This window comes from Arachis hypogaea, chromosome 3, assembly GCF_003086295.3.
Source record: "Arachis hypogaea cultivar Tifrunner chromosome 3, arahy.Tifrunner.gnm2.J5K5, whole genome shotgun sequence".
Taxonomy (NCBI): domain Eukaryota; kingdom Viridiplantae; phylum Streptophyta; class Magnoliopsida; order Fabales; family Fabaceae; genus Arachis; species Arachis hypogaea.
This window is the reverse complement of record NC_092038.1, coordinates 129602567-129624544: the sequence shown is the minus strand read 5'-3', so window position 1 is coordinate 129624544 and position 21978 is coordinate 129602567. Positions and strand designations below refer to the sequence as shown.

The window sequence follows — 21978 nt, the reverse complement described above, 5'->3', positions numbered from 1 at the left end:
CCTCTTCCATTCTTCCAACCATGCTGAGTGTCCTTTACACATGCTACTATGCTATAACCTTACTTCCACCTTAGTTTTGCTAGTGATCATCCTCTTCCATTCCCAATTTTTTTAACGAATATTTTTTAAAACACTCAACAATAAGACTTTAAAAATGCTCAAGTGAAAGCCCGAATGTGATATATTAAAATTTATTAAGCAGAAGAAGGTTAGAAAATTCATATTTATAGTACAAAAAAATGTGAAGTTTATTAGTATTTGTTTAAATACAATGCAAAATAAAATAAGTGTAAGGAATAAATATTTGTTATTTGTTAATATATAGATAAAATCAATATAATTTTACCTACAAATATTTACAATTTGATAGAATAATAAATGATAAATATAAAACTAATTTTAATACTATACTAATCAAATGTGTAGACACAGTACTCTATGAGTATCCTCTTGGATATATATATATTTCTACAAAACATATCTTTGTCTTAAAAAAAACAAGTAGACAGTTTTTTATCTTAAAAAAATATCATAAAAAAGATAAAATTGTTATATTAAAATTTATTATATATAAATAATTAAAAATATTATAATTTTAACTAAAATTTGTGTAATAATCATAATTGATTAAACCATAATCATATATTTACTATCTATCATAATAATAATAATAATTTTGTTTATTTTTTATATTAAATTGCATGTTAGCCATATAATATTAATTTAATTTTTTTATATTAAAAAATATCCTATATATGTAAAACTTTTAACTTCTAATTAGAATAAACTTTCTATCCTCTTATTTCAAAAATAGTTTTTATTTTATTGTTGTATAAATATAAGATAGAAAGTAACAAGAAAAAAAGTGAGCGGTTGATAGTTTTAATTTGTTTATAAGTGTGTAAGTGTAAACTTAAAAATTTTGTCAAAGGAAAAAAATTAAATGTATTGATAATTATAAAATATTATTTGCATTATCATAATAAATATAAATATCAAAATATAAAGAAAAAATAATATATCCTCATATGCACTCTTATTTTATTTTATGTCTTTAGCGGTTAGAATTTAATTTTTATTTGTAAGTTACAATATAGATTGGTTATCGAAGACAATTATATAGAGTTTGAAAATATTTCGTGACTCTAAAAGCCATACTCTATCCTAGAATTCAAATTACGAAAAAACTTTTCATGCAGATATTTATACCTTTAAAATATTAATCTACATAAACTTCATGCAATGTTTACAGATTTTCATTAAATTGTGTATTTGTTTAGTTTATCTTCTTTTTATTATTGATTGTCCTTGTAATACATCATCATATGCACTTTTATTTTATTTTATGTTTTTAGCGGTTAAAATTTAACTTTTATTTACAAGTTGCAATATAGATTGATTGTCGAATATAAATATAAAGACTAGAGCGTTTGAAAATATTTTGTGACTCTAAAAGCTATACTCTATCCCAGAATTCAAATTACGAGAGCCATATTCTATTCCAGAATTCAAATTACGAGAAGACTTTAAAAGCCATACTCTATCCCAGAATTCAAATTACGAGAAGACTCTAAAAACCATATTCTATTCCAGAATTCAAATTACGAAAAAACTTTTTACGCAGATATTTATACTTTTAAAATATTAATCTACTTAAACTTCATACAATGTTTACACATTTTCATTAAACTGTATTTTTTTAAGTTTATCTTCTTTATATTGATGCCCTTGTTTTCATTATCAGTCTCTTTTTTGGTTTTAGACTTATGTCTCACTCTTGTATCAAAGTTGAGTTATTCAAGTGATTTATTCTTTGAATGGCACCATGCAGCAGCGTGTTATTTTTAAAATTTTAAATTTAATATATAATGTCATTACTATTTTATATATAAAATTTTATTGATAATATATTTATTTTTTATATTAAATAAAAATATAAAATTTTAAAAATATAAATAACTTATGCATACTATAGGTATTATTATTATATTTTGATTCCTAATTTTATTTTGTCCCAGGGCAATGTTAAAAGAAGGAATGTTAAATTTTGTTGAGTACTTTAGTAGTAATTAATAAATATAAGTGATAGATAAATTTTTAAAAGTTTAATTTTGATGTATTATAAAATAGTTTTATAGATATATTTAATTATATAATAGTGTGTTAGTAAAAATAAATATTTTATTTTTTGTATTTATCGTATAAATAATCATCTAAAATAATAAATATAATTAGATAATTATATAAAATCTTCCTCAAATAAGATAATTTCTTGAATTTATTTAATTTTTATATAGAATTTTTTTATTTATCTTATATTATTTTACGTAAATAATTATATGTCATACTTTAAATATAACTTGTCCATATCTATTATAATAGAAGACTTCATTATTTTTTTAAAAATTTATTTATCTAAATATAAATATTTAAAAATTTATTTATCACTCTACTCTAAAACTGTCTTCTTCTTATTATGTATGTCAACAATATATATATATATATATATATATATATATATATATATATATATATATATATATATATATATATATATATATATATATTATCACACTATTTAAATTTTAATAAACAAATATTTTTACTTTGTAAGTCGATTTTCAAATAATAAAAATTTTCACTTAGGTAAAAAATTAAATTAATAATATTTCTTGTTTGTTATTAATTTTAATAGTTAAATTAACAAAATTAATTAAGTATTATCACTTATGTGTAACTAGAAAATATGTCTCATTTTTATTTTTTATTTGAGATAAAAAAATTAGTTATCTTTGTAGAAATAATAAAAAATGGTAATGAAAGACATAATAGACATAATGGTGTAGCGTCATGGTTAGGTGAAATAGAGAAGAAGAGTTGGGACTCTAAAGGGGTGCAGCTCATCGTATACAATTTTTACCACTATATCTGCTGTCAATACCTTAGGGATATACAAATTACAAAATTTATGTAATTGAAAAATATTAATCATGTTAATTTCATCAATATTTTGATGTCGTATAACTTTTTTTTTTTACTTTTATTTAATATGACTATTGATATATATGTAAATATTTTTCGCGCAAAGATAATAATAATTGAGAGAATTACTAAATAATTTAAAGTATTTGATAAAAATATTTGACATAATATATATATATATATATATATATATATATATATATATGAATTAATCTAATCATGTTTATGTGAATAATCATTTTTATTTTAAACATGATTAAATATATTAAATATGAATAGTTTTGTGCTATAATATCCAAGGTATAATTATTTAACACATTTACTCTTAAATGGAGTGTACGAGAATAACACACGATATAAAAGATTTTATTAGGTACGTTTGGTTTGATTTATATTTTTATTTTAGTTTTTATTTTTTATCTTTTAAAAAATATATATTAAAAATATAAATTAAATAAATTATTTTGTCTCAGAGTAGTGATGTTTTACTTGTTCGTAAAAAGCATATATAGAAAGCAATTTCAAAATAGAAAGCTTCGAAGTCATACCCCATAACATAATTTGTTGGGTAGGTAACACTTTTTTTTTCTCCATTGGCAATTAGTACGATGTGTAACTAACAGTTCCATTAATTTTGGTCACGATTTTAATAAAGACCAACTTGAACTCTTGCCACTGTTGTAGTTTTATTATTATAACAGTAGCAATACTATAACAATACGTTCATTCCATTGTAAAACTTATTTCTCCTGCAACTTTATTTTGCACGCAACGAATTTGAACTTGAAAAAGTGTGATTAAGCTATTTTCCCCACGTTGTTGCTTATGCCGTTGTCTTGCGATTCCCACAAGTGTACTTGTCAAAGGTTTTATTAGGTGATAATAATCCATCAGTAGTAGGGAATAGAGGATACAAAACATTAAAAAAACAATTTAAAAAGCGAGCTAATGAAATCAATCCTAGCTTATGAATATATGAAAAAGAATCTAAGGTGTTATTATTGCGCCTAAGAATAGAAAGAGATAAGGGATTAGACATTACATTAGATTAGATTATATGGTAGATGGTGAAAGAAGAAATAGGGGTGTTCGAGTGTCGTGTGAAACGCATTGAGAATTAATTTAATAAATTATTTTAAAGAGGTGTTTGTATTTTTTAAAAATATAAACACTTTATTTTATATTTGGTAAATAAAAAATTTATGTATTTATATTTGTAATTTTTAAAAATTTAAAATATTTTTAAAAGTATTTAATAGAAAACTTTTTAAAATTTATTTGTATTTATCGAAATTAACAAAATTTAATTATGATATTAATGTCTATTATGATATTTTTAAATTTTAAAAATTATTTATCAAATATATTTATTGTTACTTATATTTATTAAAATTATTTTTATTTAATTTATTAAATATAAATGCTACGACTTTTAAAAAATTATTTTTTATAAATTGCTTATGGGTTGGTGGGTTTTGGGGTTTACTTCTTCAATTCCGTTGCTTTTATTCGAAAAAAGCACGGTGATATGTATCTAAAAAAGAGGATGAAATATTAAGTTGACTTATATATGTATTATCTTGTATATATAATTAAGGAAGAATAGGATCTTCTTAATATGTGTTTTAAGAACATATTGTAAGAATACTAAAAAGGATATTGTATAATGAATTTATAAAATTAAATTAAATTAAAATATAATTAAAAAGAGACCTTGAAATATTAAAATTTTTTAATTTAAAATTAATTTAATTTAATTTTATAAATTTATTATATTAGTCATTAATTAAAATTATTAAATATATTATAATATTATTTAACATATTATATTAATAAATTTTAATACTGTTAAAAATAAAAAATAACAAAAAAAATTTATGTAACTAATTTAAAATATTCAAAAAAACAGGTTTAACTAAAAAAATTAATTTAAAAAATAAATAATTGTTTAAAAATTAATTTAACTTTAAAAAAACCTTTAAATATATTAATATATTAATATTTTAATAAATTTTAACTGTTAATCTTTATTATATATATCAGTAAACGGATACATTTGAAAATTATGCTGACCTTTATTCTCTGGTAAATATAAGCGAGAGAAGTGTCAATGAAAAGAGAAGAATGAACTGTTGGGTTGAAAAAAGGGTAATTAGGAAGAAGAGGTTAGGGGCCGGGCATGGACGTAAGAAGAAGCCACGCGTCCGAAAAGCAATAATGAGGGGGTGAAGGAGGTGAGAGATATTCGGGAAGGCGTCAATGGGGTTTGACATGCGGACCCACACGTGTCGAAATATCGCTTGTTACGTACATCGCTTTCATTGGACAACTGGAACGGCCAACACTAAAGCGAACCTTCTCCCCCCTCTCAACTCCACTCGCATCGCCCCTCCCTCTTCTTCACGCTCTTCTCTTCTCTTTTCTTCTTCCTCTCACGGTAGGGGAAAAGTTAATTTTATTACTTGGTGTTTAGGTGTTTAATCCGTTTCATTGGTGCATTTATTTCCGGCATCCGTTTATCAGCATAATAACAAATAAATAAATAATCATACCCTTAAAATAAGAAAAGAAAAGTTCTAATCATAAGTGTGGGTAGAGACGTGTTTCATTGCTTTGATGATCACGTTTTATTTATGGGTTTAGTCTTGTAAGAAAATTTATAAAAGTAAGAATTTATGTGTAATTATTTTTATATTAAATTAATATTTAAAAATTATTAGATAATTTAATAAAATTAATTAAATTATTAATTTTATATTAATATAATTACATATAAAGCTTCACCATTTATCAATTTAGTTATTTCTGAATTTTTTTTAATGCTTCATTGTAAATATTAAAAGCTTAGCGTACAGTTCTTAGTTTGTTTATTTTCACATTTTTATTTACATACTTTAAAATGATAAAAATACTAAAGATAAAATATAAAGTATTTTTTTAAATAAATTATAATAATATTTTAGTATTTTATTTATATTAAAATATAAAATAATTTTCTAATTATTTTTAGCGTCTTTTTTTTAAATATATAAAGTATTTAAAATCTTTTATTTTAATAAATAATAATATATATTATTTTTAAATTTATTTCATTAATACATATTAAGAATAAAACTAGACATGTTAATATGCGATGATATTTAAGTGTGTTTAAATATATTCAATTTTATTTTTTATTTTTAATTAAAACACAATTAGATATAATAACACACGGGTGTCGAACAAATATTAATAAGTATAGTATCTAACACGTGAATATGACAATTCGGTAAAAATGAATTATATGATAAAAGGGACCCACTCAGATAAAGACGCTGAAAACGTCTTTTTATAAAGATGTTTTTTAATAATTAAAATTTAACACATATAATCGATTAAATTGTATTATTTTTGTCAAAATTAGGCTAGACATATTGATTTGAGCGAAAAATATTGAATTGGTCTAAATTAATATTATTTTTTATAGAAAATTACTACAATACGTTATTATAGAAAATGATTAAAATATTTTTATTATATATATTAATTTTGAGAATCCTAAATTTTAGTCCTTTCTTTTTCTATAATAAGAGTATTTTAATCATTCTCTATAATAAGGGTATTGTAGTTATTTTTTATAAAAAAAATATTAATTTAGACCCGTTCAAGATTTAATTCACCATTTTTTCGGTTAAATCAATTTGTCTAACCTAATTTTGACAAAAATAATATGATTTAATCAATTATATATATTAAATTTTAATTATTGAAAAATATCTTTAAAAAAAAGACGTTTTAGGCGTCTTTATCTGAGTGACTCCTATGATAAAAATGTAAATTTATATATCTTTTTATTTATGCGATAAAAAAAATTGAGATAAATTAAGACCCACATTTTAAATAATAATAAAATATTAAAAAATAATTATAAAAAAAATTTATACTCTTCGTATACAATTTTAATTTGTATATATAATAAAATACTCTTTCAGTAAAATATCTACGTTTCATAGATTTCGATAGATTATATGATATATGTTCGCCATTTTGTTTTGAAAAAAAAAACATATTTTTTTTGAACAGTAATTGTTAAAATACAATAAAAAGAAATAGTTATAATTAAAATATGCATTTTGGAAGATATTTTTAAACTAGATGAGAGTTGTCTTGACTCTTGATCACCTTCTGCCCATTCATTATTATTAGTACTTGTTTGGGTATGATTATTGATTTTTTTTTCATTGGTGTGCTATTTATAAATATTTTTAACAAATATTTTAAGAGTTTAATAAAGACATTATATATATGTATATTATTGCACCGAAAAATAAAATGGGGGAGAAATTTAAGCTGGTTTCCTTAAGATCGAATACATGGCCACACATTTACCAACAGGTGTGGCTGCATGCCTGCATGTCTGCATGCATGCAATAGGAGAGCGCCACAAAACCATCGTGAAAACAACCATTTTTTTTTTTAGGTAGGAAATCCACGCAAAATTCTGATTCTAGCAAGGCCGGCGAGAGTGATCGATAGATGTCATAAATCACATATGAATGCATGATTATGCTTCGAATAATTTGATTTGATGTCGAATTTAACCGCAAGCATTATGTTACTTGTTTTTCACATTTTATTGTTAAAGTTTAATTTTTATGCATACAGTCGTATAATTGAAATTATTATTTTTTTGATGATTATTTATATATTTCATATAATAAATAATTTTTTTATTAATATAATATTATATAATTAAATATACCTACAAAGTGATTTTATATTGAATAGTACATTAAAATTAAATTTTATTATTAATCCTTGAAACCGCGAAGCTATATATGTAATTAAAGTTTGATTACAGAAAGCACTTAGTAATTATTAATTAATGAGATAGTAAATTAGAACAATCAATATCGTTTCATCTATTATATATTATTAATTTTATAACTAAAATATATTATAATAATATGTTATATGTCACTCTTTTATTATAACTAAAAATATTTTTTTAAATTAAAGAGTTTTTTTTTTTTTGATCTCTCTTGTTTCTTCATTCATTCTATTTCTCTTATATATTATTATTAATAACTGAATTCCAGGTGGTACTTGAGCGGATAGGGGGGTAAATTTTTGTTTTACTTGACCTGTTTTGTTTTTTTTTTTTACGCTATTATTATCCGTCTTATTTTTATTCGTTAATAGTAGATTGCTTTATTCTAATTCATTTGGTGAATATTTGTCTTACTTCTGTTTACACTTATAAAACTTAAATAAGATTTTAATTTTTATATATTTATATATAAATTAAGATAAAAAATTTTATATTTAAATTAAAATATAAATATAAAATTTATATAATGTTAAATAACTTAAAATTAAAAAGAGTTACTACTTGATTACTATAAATTTAATATTATAATAAAAAAATTATATCATTAAATATAAAAAAAAATCTTTAATTTTTATTCTTTATAATTTTTTATATTTTCATCATCATTAAAGATTTAAAGGTTAAGATTCAAATTTTAAAATCAAAAGAGATAATAATTACTATGAAATTATCTTAAAGAACTTATATTAAAAAAATAAAAAAATTAAACAAATTATATGGAACCTTTAACAAATAAGTAGACTTTATACACTCCATATTAAAAGAGATGATTTATTTATTTTTTTTATAGTAAATATAAACTCAAAAAAAATGAGATAATGGATTATGCAAAAAAATTAGATCAAAATGTACTAAAGAATTAAAAATATACTAAATGAGATAATAGATTATAGTCAATATAAACTCTAAATTCACTCTAAAATTATATCAAAATTAAAGTTATATAATTAAGATGAAGAATAAACGAGTCTTATGCTAAACAACAAAACTATATATAAACTGTTTTAAGAAGAAAGATATACAGATTTTAATTTGCGATATTATCTTTTCATATTCTTTAAGGATGGTGCAAATCATTTTCTCCTCTAATTAAGAATTTGGACTCCAACCCACGTTTAGTTTCATAATGCCTAATCCAATTATGACCAATCTTATTTAATATATAATATAACTAAATAAGAGAATATTCTAACTTACATAAATTACCCTCAATTTTAATACAAGATACAAAGCTATGAAGATCAACATAAGCATTATTATAAGTGTAACATATAAGTTCTTACATTGAAGAAAATCTATCTAGCAATGCAGATGTAACAATATTTTTATGTAAGAACAGAAAATAACGATATACATGTAATAACACATAATAAACAAAAAATACAGATTCAAATATTTAGATTCACAAATTCACACATTAAGATTTAAACATTTAGATTTACAAATTCACACATTTATATTCAAACATTCTGTTATTTAGATTATATTTTTTATTAATAGTAAAGTGCATAAAGAATAGATAATATATAAATGTAATAACTCAATAAATATTTTTTAAAATATCTTTTATTCTTTCTTATTTTTCTCTCTCTCGATTCCTTCTTGGCACAGCAACTAACAAACTGTGATGGCAAGTGGGAGTGGCGTAGTTGAACTTGGCTATGGTAGTATAAATGTAATAATTCAATAAATATTTTTTAAAATATCTTTTATTCTTTCTTATTTTTCTCTCTCTCAATCCCTTCTTGGCACAGCAACTAACAAACTGTGATGGCAAGTGGGAGTGGCGTAGTTGAACTTGGCCGTGGTCTTTTAGTCTTATAATCTCTTTTTTTTTTTACTTTTTTTTTAATTTTTTTTTTACAATTTTATCCAAAAAATAATTTGACTAATACAATTTTTACTTTTTAGTTAGTTATGAATTTAAAAAATGATAAAAATTTAAGTACAATTAATTTTATTAATTTTATGTAAAGTTGATGGTTGAGAATAATTAAATAATTTAAATAATTTGATTAAATTTTTATTTAATAATTTTTTATTTTAATTTTTAATTAAAAAAATTCAAAAAGATATAAAAGAAAAGTAAAAAGAAAGAATACAGAATGCCGTGAAGAGTGAAGACAAAATAAGAGTGGGAGAGACCAAAAGCGGAATCTAAAGGCGCGTGCTATGTAAACGGAGGAGAGGCGGGCGTGAAGACCAGAATCGAACAGGAATCTCGTATCCTAAGATGGAGCCACGTGGTGACATCCTCTAGCCGAGTGTCCTAACAGACCGAAAAGTAGCATGCATAGGGAGCTAAAACTAAAATTAACCAACAAAGAGGAAAAAAAATACGAAGTGGGAAAATATTTTGCGGGTAAGACTCAAACCAAATCAAATCAAAGATGAAATTGAAAGCTACTATGATATGTGATATAGTTTTCGAATTAGAATTGGAAGAAAGAGAGAGAGAATAACAAGAAGCGGGCCACATGCGTGTCAGAAAAGGAAAAAAAACATCTAAACCTACCGTGGATCCAAATCATTGGTGCCACGTACACCCTTTTTCAAAAGGCCACCTTACCACGTGTTCCCCTGCCAAACCCCAACCTCGATCACTTCAACGGCTGAGATCGCTTCGCGTTACTCTTTGACGGTGACGGGCACCCTGCCCGTCCATTTACTGTGGGCCCTACTTGAATTCCCTAACCTTGGGCCTCCCCTTCCCCTTCGGTAGAAAAAGCTCCTTCTCCCCCCTCTCTTTCCTTCATTCACTCTATTTTTTTATTTTAAATTTTTTTTCTTCTCTCTTACTTCTCTATATATATCCTACTCTTCCTGTGCTTCGATATTTCAAAATTTCATCGCTTTTGAAGTTTCAAAATTTAAATGGCTGGTATTTGCTGTGGTGTTGTTGGAGAAGGCGAACCAACGGCTCCAATCGAGCCAAATCCACGCCCATCCAGGCGAAGGAGCCTAGACTTGCTTTCTTTGAGGTTAATGACCGACGTGGCGACGGCGGCGGCGCCCGAGGCTTCCCGGAAACGGCAGAGGATGGATCTTTGCGCGGTTCCCAGGGAGTGCGGCAACGTCGCGAAGAACCGCGGTTCCTTTGTTGTCGGGCAGAACAAGGAGGACGGATCTAAGCAGCTGGTTAACAACGAAGATGGCACAGTTTCGGAACCGAAACGGTCCAAGGTTTCTTCTCTGTTGGGTTCGACGGCGGGAGGTTTGGGAAATGAGAAGGTTTATGGAGAGTGTCCGAAGTTCGGCGTGACTTCCGTTTGCGGAAGGAGACGAGACATGGAGGATTCGGTTACTGTGCGTCCTTCTTTCTGTGATGAGAGTTACAGAGGGTTCCATTACTTCGGCGTGTTTGACGGTCACGGTTGCTCACATGTAAGCACTCTAGCTTAGCCGCTTCTATTTTCAGATGCTTAAATACGCTCGTAGAATGTAGAAGTGGATCTGGTTATGGTTTTAACTTAAACCGGTTTCGTGTATGCAGGTTGCGACGCTGTGCAAGGAGAGGCTGCATGATATTGTGAAGGATGAAATCAGTGGAGCGAAGAAGGATGAAGAAGAGTTGGAATGGAAATCCGTGATGAAGCATGGGTTCTTGCGCATGGACGACGACGTACACACCTGGAGCAAGGGGAATCACTCCTCCACCTGCCGCTGCGAGCTTCAGAGTCCACACTGCGACGCTGTCGGATCCACTGCCGCTGTCGCCGTCGTCACCTCCGAGAAGATCGTTGTCTCCAACTGCGGCGACTCACGTGCAGTGCTCTGCCGCAACGGCGTGGCCATCCCCCTGTCCTCCGATCACAAGGTCCGTTCTTACTTTCTTGATTTTATTTTTCCCGGGAAATAGAAAAATAAAAATAGAGAAACGTTACTTTGGCGCTTGCATGACACGTGGCCTAACTATTATTCGTATCGTTTGATTGCAGCCTGACCGACCCGACGAACTGATCCGGGTTCAAGCTGCAGGAGGGCGCGTGATCTATTGGGATGTTCCCAGGGTGCTTGGGATGCTAGCCATGTCTAGAGCCATAGGTGAGTGTTGAGCAACAACTGCGCACGTTAGCACCATGCGTTTTAATATGATTATTTAGCGTTACGGTCGCATGGCGGTTCACATTCTAGAATTTAACGATTTCCGTTTTCTTTCAGGGGATAATTATCTGAAACCGTACGTGATCCCGGAACCGGAGGTGACCGTTACTGAGAGGAGACACGATGATGAGTGCTTGATTATTGCGAGTGACGGTTTGTGGGACGTGGTGTCAAATGACACTGCGTGCGGGGTGGTGCGGATGTGTCTCAAGGCGCACAAGCTGCCGTCGCCGCCGGGGTCTCCGTCGGGGAGTGGGGTGGCAGCGGACGGATCCGATAGGGCGTGCTCAGATGCTTCCATTCTGCTGACGAAGCTGGCGCTGGCGAGGCACAGCGAGGATAATGTGAGCGTGGTGGTAGTTGACTTGAGGAGGGGCCAACAACGGTCTAATCCCAACAATAACGACAACGTTAATTGAAATGATGGTACCAATGGATGAATGAATGAAACGGCCTTTTAACTTCAATGGCCATTGGCCACCCTCCATTTTTCGAAGGACCACGGTGGGGGTGTTGGGCATTTTGGTTATTGAATGTGATATGTAATAGTAGTATTTAGCTAGGTTCTTGAGTCGAGTAAGGAAGAAAATTAAATCGTAGCCTTGTCAACTGTGAAGGGAACAAAAATTATAGGAAAAATATCTAGTGGGGGGAAATTTGTGTCAGCAAAGGACTAAATCAGCCGGTTGACACTACGGGTCTAATAGATTCTGTTTTGGTTCGTAGTTTGTTCAAGTTAAGTTTGTTTATCCCATATTTACTTTGATTAATTAATGCAACGATTGGTAATGAATAACCAACCTGTGGAAGCTTATTTCTTTTCTTTATCTATCTCGAGTCTCTCGTTTCTTTTCGAGTACAGCATTGATCAAAGAGAGTTTTCTCCGCAATTCAGTCTAAGGTTATTTTATTTTTATATGCAATATGTATTCCTGCTTCGTTAGACATCAGAGAGGCAGAGATCGATTTTTAATAGACTCAAAATAATATTTCTGAAGCGATAATCTACAGAAGACTCTTTCAAATCTAGTAATTAAAAAGATCGGGAAGATTCCGTAAGTTTATCATCTCAAAGGAGATTAGAGATTTGTTTTTTTCACTTTTTTGAAGTTATTTCCACTCGTTTGCCGGTACATGTTTTGATAGACATTATTGCGTGATTATCAGCTAACATGGTCGAAACTTGAAAGGCCATTTGACATTTGTAGAACATTGTTCTAGGAGTACCACATATTGTACCAAGTAAGGCACTCTGTATAAGTGAATTATTCTTTAATTAAACTATGGTGATAATCGTGTGTGGACTAGCTAGAAAATATTCAAAGTGATAATTTATGAGATGGCCTGGTACAAAATTATCTTTATCACTTAATTAAACAAAATATATATGTATATGTATATATAATCGAAGTTTTAGTTGAATGGTGAAATATGTTGATTCTTAATATGTATTTGGTTTTAAATATTGACAATGGTCAAGTAGTAGATATTAAATAGAACTCTGTATAGAATATATATGTTAAAATATAAAATATATATTAAAAATAAATTAAATATATATTTATATAATTGTTACATATATAAAAAAAATATTTATTTATAAAAAAAATATGATAGTAAATTTTGTGTATATTAAATTTTTTTATTTATTTACAAACACGAATGGACTAATTAAAATATATATCAGGTCATAGTAGAAAATCTACAACAGTAGTTTTCACACAACTTTTGGTTTTATGTTTTTATATCATATAGAATGCATACATCTGTTATTTGAAAAATGCGATTTGGCGAGTACAATGTCTAATAAGTCGCCAGTAATACCAAGTACACTGTTCTTTGTTGGGAGTCCCTTTTAGAGGATGTTGCTGACTTGCTATTATGCCATTGCTATAGTTCCCTCCCGTACGTGAGTTGGCAAGCCAAAAACTCGACACATCAAAAGTTTCAAATTAATTATAGTCATATAGTGATTTCTTTGATGCTTTTTTTTCATAATTTAAAAAATAAATGTGATAATTTAAATCAATACGACACAATCTATTTTTGACCTGACAGAAAAAAAAATTCAACCATATTTAAAAAATTCTAATAATATTTTTTTAAAATAAAATTTAATTTTAATGTAATGATAAAATAACGTAAAATTCTAATAATATTTGAATGGTAACATATGTGATTACACATGAATGTGTACAACGTTTTAGAGTGCATAAATTCTTAAAAGAAAAAGAAGAGGTTTTTGGGTGTCCCTGCCTGTTAGATTCTACCACGTTATTCGCCTCAAACAAACCAATGTGTAACTAATAAACCAAACATATGGAAGCTCATCTACAAAATTGAATCGAAGGTAGACACGTAGATTTTTTTTTTTTTTTTTGGTAAGGGTAGACACGTAGATTTTAATTCTCTTTTTATGTCACAATCTATTAGCTGGAGTAGATTTTTCTCTCTCTATCACTGTCTTTTTTCTCTTGAGACAGACTAGATCTCCTTTTTTTTCATAGACTAGTTTTCCTTTTGATTTGATGCTGATTGCTCCTTTTGATTGTTGGGCCATGGACTAGTTTTTATATTTTTGGTGTCTAGACCATGGCCTAGTTGCATCTACGAATCCCATATTATTCTTTTTCACTTTTATCTTTCTTGTGAAAAAAAGCACAGAGTTTGACATTTAGAATCATATATAATCACCATTAACGTTCTTTAAACCTGCTTAGCTTACCTAATTTGGGTTTCATGATATGAGTTATGGATCTTTCTTGATATTGAAATCAAAGGGCCCAAGGGACTTGGTTATGCATGTTGCAATAATTTGAATCATGACAAACTTACATGGTGCTTAACTGCTTATGAGTGATGACTTATGAGGCTGCAACTACTATTTGAAATGAACACAGGAATTAGGAGGGATATTTTTTAAGTCATTATTGCATTACTCATTCCCCACATTTACACTTCAATTTCTCAGCCAATTTTAGCTTTTGGACATGCATTTTTGTGTTAAGCTGATTGGTCCAGTCTAATTGATGTGGGAAAAGACAATGAAAAGAACATGAAATAATGACTTAATGACTTCCCAAAGATGCTAAATGATGAATTTCACGGGGTTCAATGTTCATGTCAATTTGTTTCTAAAATTATGGTTTTATGAATAAAAAGTTGTAATGTGATGTCACTCCTATTTAAAGGGAATTATTGGGCCAAAATGATTTTCAGAGTTCCAGCCACCCACAATTTATGACTAAATTTGTTAAATACTGTAATAAGTTAATAACCAAATATCTTTATTAATATTAGTAGTAAGAGGATAATTATCATCATTCAATTTCTCTTCCCTTTTTCTCTCGTTTTTATTCACTCTACCAATCAGGCAATCACCCACTCTTATTCCCGTGACTTGTATGACTAGCACCACATATTATCCTCGCATTATTTTCTTTTTGATGTTGATGCTAATTATCCTTCCATTTTCCTTCTTTTTAATCTTTCTTGATAACGATAAATTGATAATGCAAAACAAATGTAAAACTAATTATCCTGCTTGCTGTCTAAATTCTAAAATAGAGCTGAGCATAATCCAGCAATCAAATGTCAATTAATTCCCCACCAAAAAAATGTTTTTAAGTGACATTCATAATGTTTATCACTTTTGGATCCCCTGAGGGCAAAAAATATCAAGGTAGCTATAATCTATCTTATAACACAACAAATCACATGACACTAGTTACTTGTATACCGGAAAGCAAGTGTTGAAACATGTAATTAGAGACTCTATTTTTTGCTGCCAACTCATCTATTGGATGATCCTTGGCCTCCATATCTGCTGCCTTTTTTGTGCCTGCATAGCCAGTGCTCTCGACATTGAACTGTTGGAGCTTGATCCTTTACTGCCACCTGAAATTGAACCGTTGGAGCTTGATCCTTCACTGCCATTTTGAATGCGATGCTGTGGAAGTTGCTGAGGATGACGCTGTGGGGGTGGTTGTGGCCGTACAAGTCTTGGAACTTGAGGCTGAGGTGGATGAAGGTAACCACCACCATAATTTGGGATAGCAGGTACAAGTCTTGGAACTTGAGGCTGAGGTGGATGAAGGTAACCACCACCATAATTTGGGATAGCAGGTTTCGTAATGTATCTCGTCACATGGGGTGGTGCCAAGTAGATCAGGAGAGAGTTTGGAGTCTGACTCTTTGAGATGAGTATGCTATACGTCTCTAGAAATGCCTTCGCTATCTTTGGTAGATGTCCACTGCTGACAGATCTTGCAGTATTTTGTGGCTGCTCAAAAGGATCCTCAACCTAACCAACCATAAGGCAGATGCAGATGCAGAGAGTAAAATTAGAGCTACAAAAAGTATGCATGATACAGTTTAAGATTGTTCAAGTGAGCAGAGTAGTACAAATATCGCATAAGTCTTCGGCAACCATCTCGTGTTGTCCTTTATCTGCTCCCATTGTCCAGTATGTGGTGAAATTCCCATCTTTGATGCCCATGAATCCATCTGAGCAAACTGCAGGAACATGCAACATGCTGTAATCATCACTATAGTGTGACTAATGCCTAGAAGGCCGTACCATATAGATTGAGGAAATTAATCACAAAACAGAGCCACACAATCAGTCACAAACCAAAAGATGCAATATTTTTCAATGGTATTAAAAGAATTTGGGGAAAAAAAGAGACAGTCTCAAATGCCTCTTATCAATACCAAAGACAATGCAGAAATCAGGAAGAAGATGATGATCTACCTTTCTTAGGAATTCAACAAAAAGTTCAGCCAATGATTTTTTGTTTTTCAGCCTGGACTTGTCTGATATGTATCTGTTTATATTGGTATCACATGTTTCTGCAATAAGATCCTCCACATCAGCTCTAACACCTGTACGAATTATACATAGCAAACGATTACATAATTATTCTTGTATACATAGCTTCACGATTCACATATTAACACTGTTTTAAGAGACAGCAAGCGTTTTGCAACCTTCCAGGCCAATAAATCCAGACAAAAAAATGGCAAAGGGTGCTGGTTGATTATCACATGAACAAGTTTTAGGTACTTGGCCCTCAAGTGGTGTTCAGACGAAGTGCATTGCAATTTGCAAGGGAGATTATTTAAGGAGGGGCAAATCTTATGTCCAAGACAAAAATAAATACACAAATTTAAAGATAAAAGTCGTTGGATAAAAGAAAATTGAGGGAACAACATAAAAACTAAAGAAAGTAAAAGTCATCACTCAAAGCCTGCAGCAGCCAATTAACTGTTTATCAACCAAATGCCAAATTTCTATGAAATATTAAAATAAGACACCATGATCCATAATTAATCCTGTTGACTGCATTCACGACTTTGACATAAAGGCTTAATTCTTCAAATTCATTTTAAAAAATAGAAGAAAGAAAACCGCACATGGATAGTGTAAAATTAATGTGAGCAGAAGGAGATACCACCATACCAGGAGCATGTTGAACTATTTGCATTGCAATAAGTTGTATGCACCATGGAATAAATAATTCTTAATGTTGAATGCATGGAACAATTTGTAAATCCAAAATTTCTACAAACGAGTTCAGCTTCAACAAAATTCACACCCTATCCCACACAAAAGGTAAATAAATAAATCATGATGCCTCACAATCAATCAAAGATGGAATGTACCTATAAGATCATCGACCATATTGCCAGGGTATATATCTTTGAGTGGTGGTAAAATTGCAGGAACACAAGTCTGAAAAAGAAGGGAAAAAAAGATAATGTCAATAGAGAAGGCTATTAAATATTTCCTAGTTTTGGCTGCACAAACCCCTTATCCCTCAGAACCCCTAGCTAGGAGGGACAAAAGAAATATTTAATACATGACTACAAGTACCTGAAAGTGAAAGATTACAAGTAAACTGAGGGAATAAGAATTGAACGTTCCAGTTTTTGGGTTATTGATTTTATGTGCTTTGGCCCATTCCTTGACCTACACAAACTAGAAAGGATGAATCGAGCAGAAGTCTGTCATTGCAAAAAACTCCTAGTTCAGCCACAAGAAGGTACCAGTAAAACCATATCATGGAAGCGGCCATCTATTTTGTTGATCCAAAGCAGTATCTTGGATTTCATTTGGCCCTGCAGGTTATTAATCGAAATATCACAAGATATGCCCGGTGGGTAGCGTTTAAGTTTTAAAATGGGAACTCGTGCATTGATTATGAACTGCAAGTTGTTCCACCCACCTGCAAATTAATGTTATTTCAAAATGTATCAAGACAAAAAATAAACTGGTAAATTCCATTCCCATATGTTTATTTTGGTTTTGAAACTGACAAAACATAAAAATACCAGGAACATTTGAGAACTTAATGAGCACTAGAAATTGAAATCTAAAATCTAACTAATTCAAATAAAATGACTACTAAAAGTAGGAACCAATGTTGACATGAAATGGTTAAAAATCGTGTTGGACTGAGACCTTTCCATAATAATGCTTCACCCAAAAGTATAAGTGATTCTTTGGTTTCTTTTGGTATTATGAAGTTATCAACATATTGACGGGATATCTTTTTAGAGGAGTTTTCCTCTCAAACAAGTGGAGAGATTGGTAGGTACGCTTTACTGATTTTTTGTTAGGAGGGTCTCTTATCCTCCCATCCTCTTGTAACATCCTTTACCCTGTCTTAATAATATTCTTCTTTTAACAACAACAACAACAGCAGCAGCAACAACAATAATATTAAATCTTATATTCCACGTGATGCTATAAAGCAACTTGTTGACGATTAAGATCCTTAATCAATGTTATTTCTACAGATTCTGAAGCAAAATTTTGCTTCATATATTTGTGTATATATATATATTTCTTTTTCAGGTGAGCCATGATAAAATGTGCATCTTGACATCAAACAGGTCAGAATTTTAAAGAGAAGTCCCCTCCTCTTTTCCTAACCTTAAAAATTAGTCATATAACTACATTACCCTATCAAAATTACATGCAAATAACAATTTCAGGTAACATATAACAACAGTTTTACCCTCTACAATCCATGAATAAGCTAAAACAACTAAATAAATCTATGATATTCCAATTGTACATATTGTAGATTTATTTGTAAATCTAGAAGATTACATTATGCATAATCATCACTTCATTAATATACAGTAGTTTGTGTTTTCAACTACCACTTCTTGTATTGCTATTTAATAAAAACTTATTTAAGCTTTTTAGTTTGAATGAAGAAAGAAGGGGGGGGGGGGAGGGTATTCATCAACCTTTATAACCTATTTCTTCTGTAGTGTGAATATGAAGAAAGAAATTATCGAACTAAAAGAAAAATGGACCATGCACCTAAATGGTTAACCTATCATCTATTTCTGTACAGCTAAGTGACAGGAGTTTAAGAAAATTTCACCTTTTGCTCTCAAAGCCTTTAAAAGATCCCCCAATAATGTTTGTTTATGTTTTTTCCCAACAGATGAAATATGTGAACCATTTGATAACTCAATCGAGATATCCAAGTCACCCCAGCGCGTAAAGAGATTAGACACGAACGACCCAAATGGCTCCACGGTTGCTCCTGTTCCAAAAATTGAGTAAAATACAAGTTTTAATTCTTTAATTTCAAAATTGATGGAAAACTTCATGGTATATCATTGGAATCCATCTGTAAACATTTATGATACCCAAATTAAAAAATGAAAACTAAATGTTGGAATAATTGTTCTGAGTGAAAGACAATAAAATTCATCTTACTTTCAATTATTTATAGTTGAAACCTTCAAGCAACAAACTAGTTTGCCATCTTTGATAATTCATTTTATTGAATGGGGGAGAAAACAACAATTTATTGCATCAATTTTATAGTCATATAAGAAAGTTGGATTATATGCCTAGAAAGAAGAAATGCACATTTTTAACTTTAGAAATGGAACAATAACTTCACAGCCAATTTTCAGGAATAAGACTTGTGAATGAACCAACTTGTTGGTCAAGAACCATGTTAGTTTGTGAAGAAACTGTTTTGTTTACAAACTTTCATGGATCAAACTAGAAGCTATGTTCATGCATGGAACTGCAATATAAGAACGGAAATACTTCCATTGTCTTTATCAATCTCTTTTCATTACTTATGCTAAATCAACACTGCAAGACCAAGATTTAGGAGGGGACAAAAAGAAAAGAATAGAAAAGAAAAGAGAAAGGAAGCAAAAGAGAAAAAGAGGTGGGAACAGAAAAAAATATTTTTCAGGAAGTTCACCTCTCAGGCTTTCGACAGATTCTGCAACTAATCGCAGATCATTAACAATCCCAAATCGAACTGCCCAATCTTCTTGCAAGGGTGTCACTGCCTTAAGTATATCATTTAAAACATTGTCCAGCATACCATATTTGCTCATTTTTTATATCTCGATAACTGTGTATAGCAGTTAATGTAGCAATGAAACAACTGCAATAGTGGTTTTATGCAGCACTAGATGGACAAACTGAAGACAAAAGGATCAAAATTGACATGCGCAGGAATCTTGAAACATTGCAAATCCTTTGAAACCTTGAAGCAGCATTAGTGACCTGATATCATTGTTCATACAGTTAATGACTGCAGCATAGGCTAACAAATTAAATGAGTGCATATAATAACAATAAAAAAAGAAGATATTAAAACCAAATGATATCCAGAATTCATAATCTAAGGCACAAACAATTCATCAGTTGTTTTATCCCCTCTAATTTTCTAGCAGCCTAGCTCAAACATCACGCAATCACAAAACTACTTATCTACATAAAAGATTGATCATCAATGGCACTCTGCAATCGAGAAACATGCCATGTCATACCTAATTCATCCAACACAATGTCACACAACCTTTGGGGGGGAATGGCATGAGCAGAACCACAGAACTTCAAAAATTCCAATTCCAATCACAAACTCCCACGAGCCCAGAAAAAGAAAAAAAAAACTCCAAAACCCGTGACTTACCGAATCCGGCAAGCTAGCACAAACCAATCTCAATGAACACCGAATTAATCTTTAACATTAAAAAGAAAGGCAACATAGAAAGAGGAAGAGGAACAATGAAGGAAAATTAATTGCCTGGTCCAAGGTGGGATTTTGAAGGGCGTGGAGGGTTTCGAACGAAGAAAGCCGAAAAGGGTCGCAGGAAAACTCACGTCGGAATTGTTACAAGTGAGAAAGGAGGGAACTTGGAGAACTATAGTAGTGCGAAGTAACAGTTGGTATTTATGAAAATCTCTATGAGAGCATAACTTAGGAGGAGGGGTTTTCCATTTCATCATAACAGTAATATTCTATCCACCTTTTTTTGGAAGGCCCCATTTTGAGATCGACAAGTCCCTGTTGATGTTTGATTAATTATTAAAGATGGCAAAGATATGATTTTGGAAGCGGGAAAAAAAGGAAAAGAGGGGGGGGGGGGGGTGTTAACGAGTCCACTATCGGTCATTGCTTTGAAAATGGTTCTGTGGAATGTGGAGTGTGATTCTCATGAATTAAGAAGACTTCACCTCAGTCCTCACCAACTACCAACAGCAATAGAGAGGATCCAATTTCCAAACGCAAAATTTCATAGGGGCTGGAAATTGGAATTCCCTAATCCCTATGGGTTAAACATCTGATTGACTGATTCTGTTATTATTAATTTCTTCATATTGTCATGTTATTAGTAGTATTATTATTAGGTCTCTCGTGGCAAGATTATAATGGCTAAGAATTATTGTGAAATAAATAAAGAATATATTCTAAATATAAAATAAAGATATATAAATAATAAGTTTTAAATATTAATATAATATTTGATAAATTAATTTATATATTTATATGCAGTAACGTAAAGATAAAGAGAGAAAAATTATTAGTAGTGTATAAAGAGAGAAGATAATTTTATTATTATAAAGAAAGAGAGAAAGAGAAGTATTTGTAATTGTGTGTATAATCTTTTTGTCACGTTCATGTTTTTATAGGCAAACAAATTTTACTTTTTAAACTTCATCAATTGTGCTTTATCATGAGAACTTG

The 21978-nt window shown here is 29.8% G+C and overlaps 2 protein-coding genes across 3 annotated transcripts; one reads left to right on the top strand and one right to left on the bottom strand.

Annotated features, from left to right (window-relative positions):
• Positions 1–10148: 10148 nt before the first annotated feature.
• LOC112791587 (protein phosphatase 2C 37) lies at positions 10149–12752 on the top strand. The gene is made up of 4 exons (XM_025834484.3): positions 10149–11236; positions 11346–11669; positions 11791–11896; positions 12014–12752. Exons 1-4 carry the CDS (start codon positions 10727–10729, stop codon positions 12373–12375), a joined length of 1302 nt encoding a protein of 433 aa, XP_025690269.1. The 5' UTR covers positions 10149–10726; the 3' UTR covers positions 12376–12752.
• A 2780-nt stretch (positions 12753–15532) lies between these two features.
• On the bottom strand, positions 15533–21596 carry LOC112791586 (protein HESO1). Of its 2 annotated transcripts, none has more exons than XM_025834481.3 (9): positions 21037–21596; positions 20203–20513; positions 19357–19521; positions 18005–18183; positions 17832–17927; positions 17621–17690; positions 16710–16840; positions 16361–16471; positions 15533–16259 (listed from the first exon to the last, which is right to left on the bottom strand). In XM_025834481.3, exons 2-9 carry the CDS (start codon positions 20339–20341, stop codon positions 15753–15755), a joined length of 1398 nt encoding a protein of 465 aa, XP_025690266.1. In that variant the 5' UTR covers positions 20342–20513; positions 21037–21596; the 3' UTR covers positions 15533–15752. The 2 variants fall into 2 exon arrangements, with proteins under 2 accessions (XP_025690266.1, XP_025690267.1); XM_025834482.3 differs by having other exon boundaries at positions 20780–21595.
• Between the last annotated feature and the right edge of the window lie 382 nt (positions 21597–21978).

Excerpts from the sequence above, each read along its gene's own strand:
- LOC112791586 (XM_025834481.3), bottom strand. The coding sequence starts at position 20,341 with ATGAGCAAATATGGTATGCTGGACAATGTTTTAAATGATATACTTAAG. Across the intron at positions 19,522-20,202 it reads ATCTGTCGAAAGCCTGAGAG|GAGCAACCGTGGAGCCATTT; the intron begins GTGAACTTCCTG and ends TTTTTGGAACAG. Across the intron at positions 16,260-16,360 it reads CGAAGACTTATGCGATATTT|GTTGAGGATCCTTTTGAGCA; the intron begins GTACTACTCTGC and ends ATGGTTGGTTAG.
- LOC112791587 (XM_025834484.3), top strand. The coding sequence starts at position 10,727 with ATGGCTGGTATTTGCTGTGGTGTTGTTGGAGAAGGCGAACCAACGGCT. Across the intron at positions 11,670-11,790 it reads CCCTGTCCTCCGATCACAAG|CCTGACCGACCCGACGAACT; the intron begins GTCCGTTCTTAC and ends GTTTGATTGCAG. Across the intron at positions 11,897-12,013 it reads AGCCATGTCTAGAGCCATAG|GGGATAATTATCTGAAACCG; the intron begins GTGAGTGTTGAG and ends GTTTTCTTTCAG.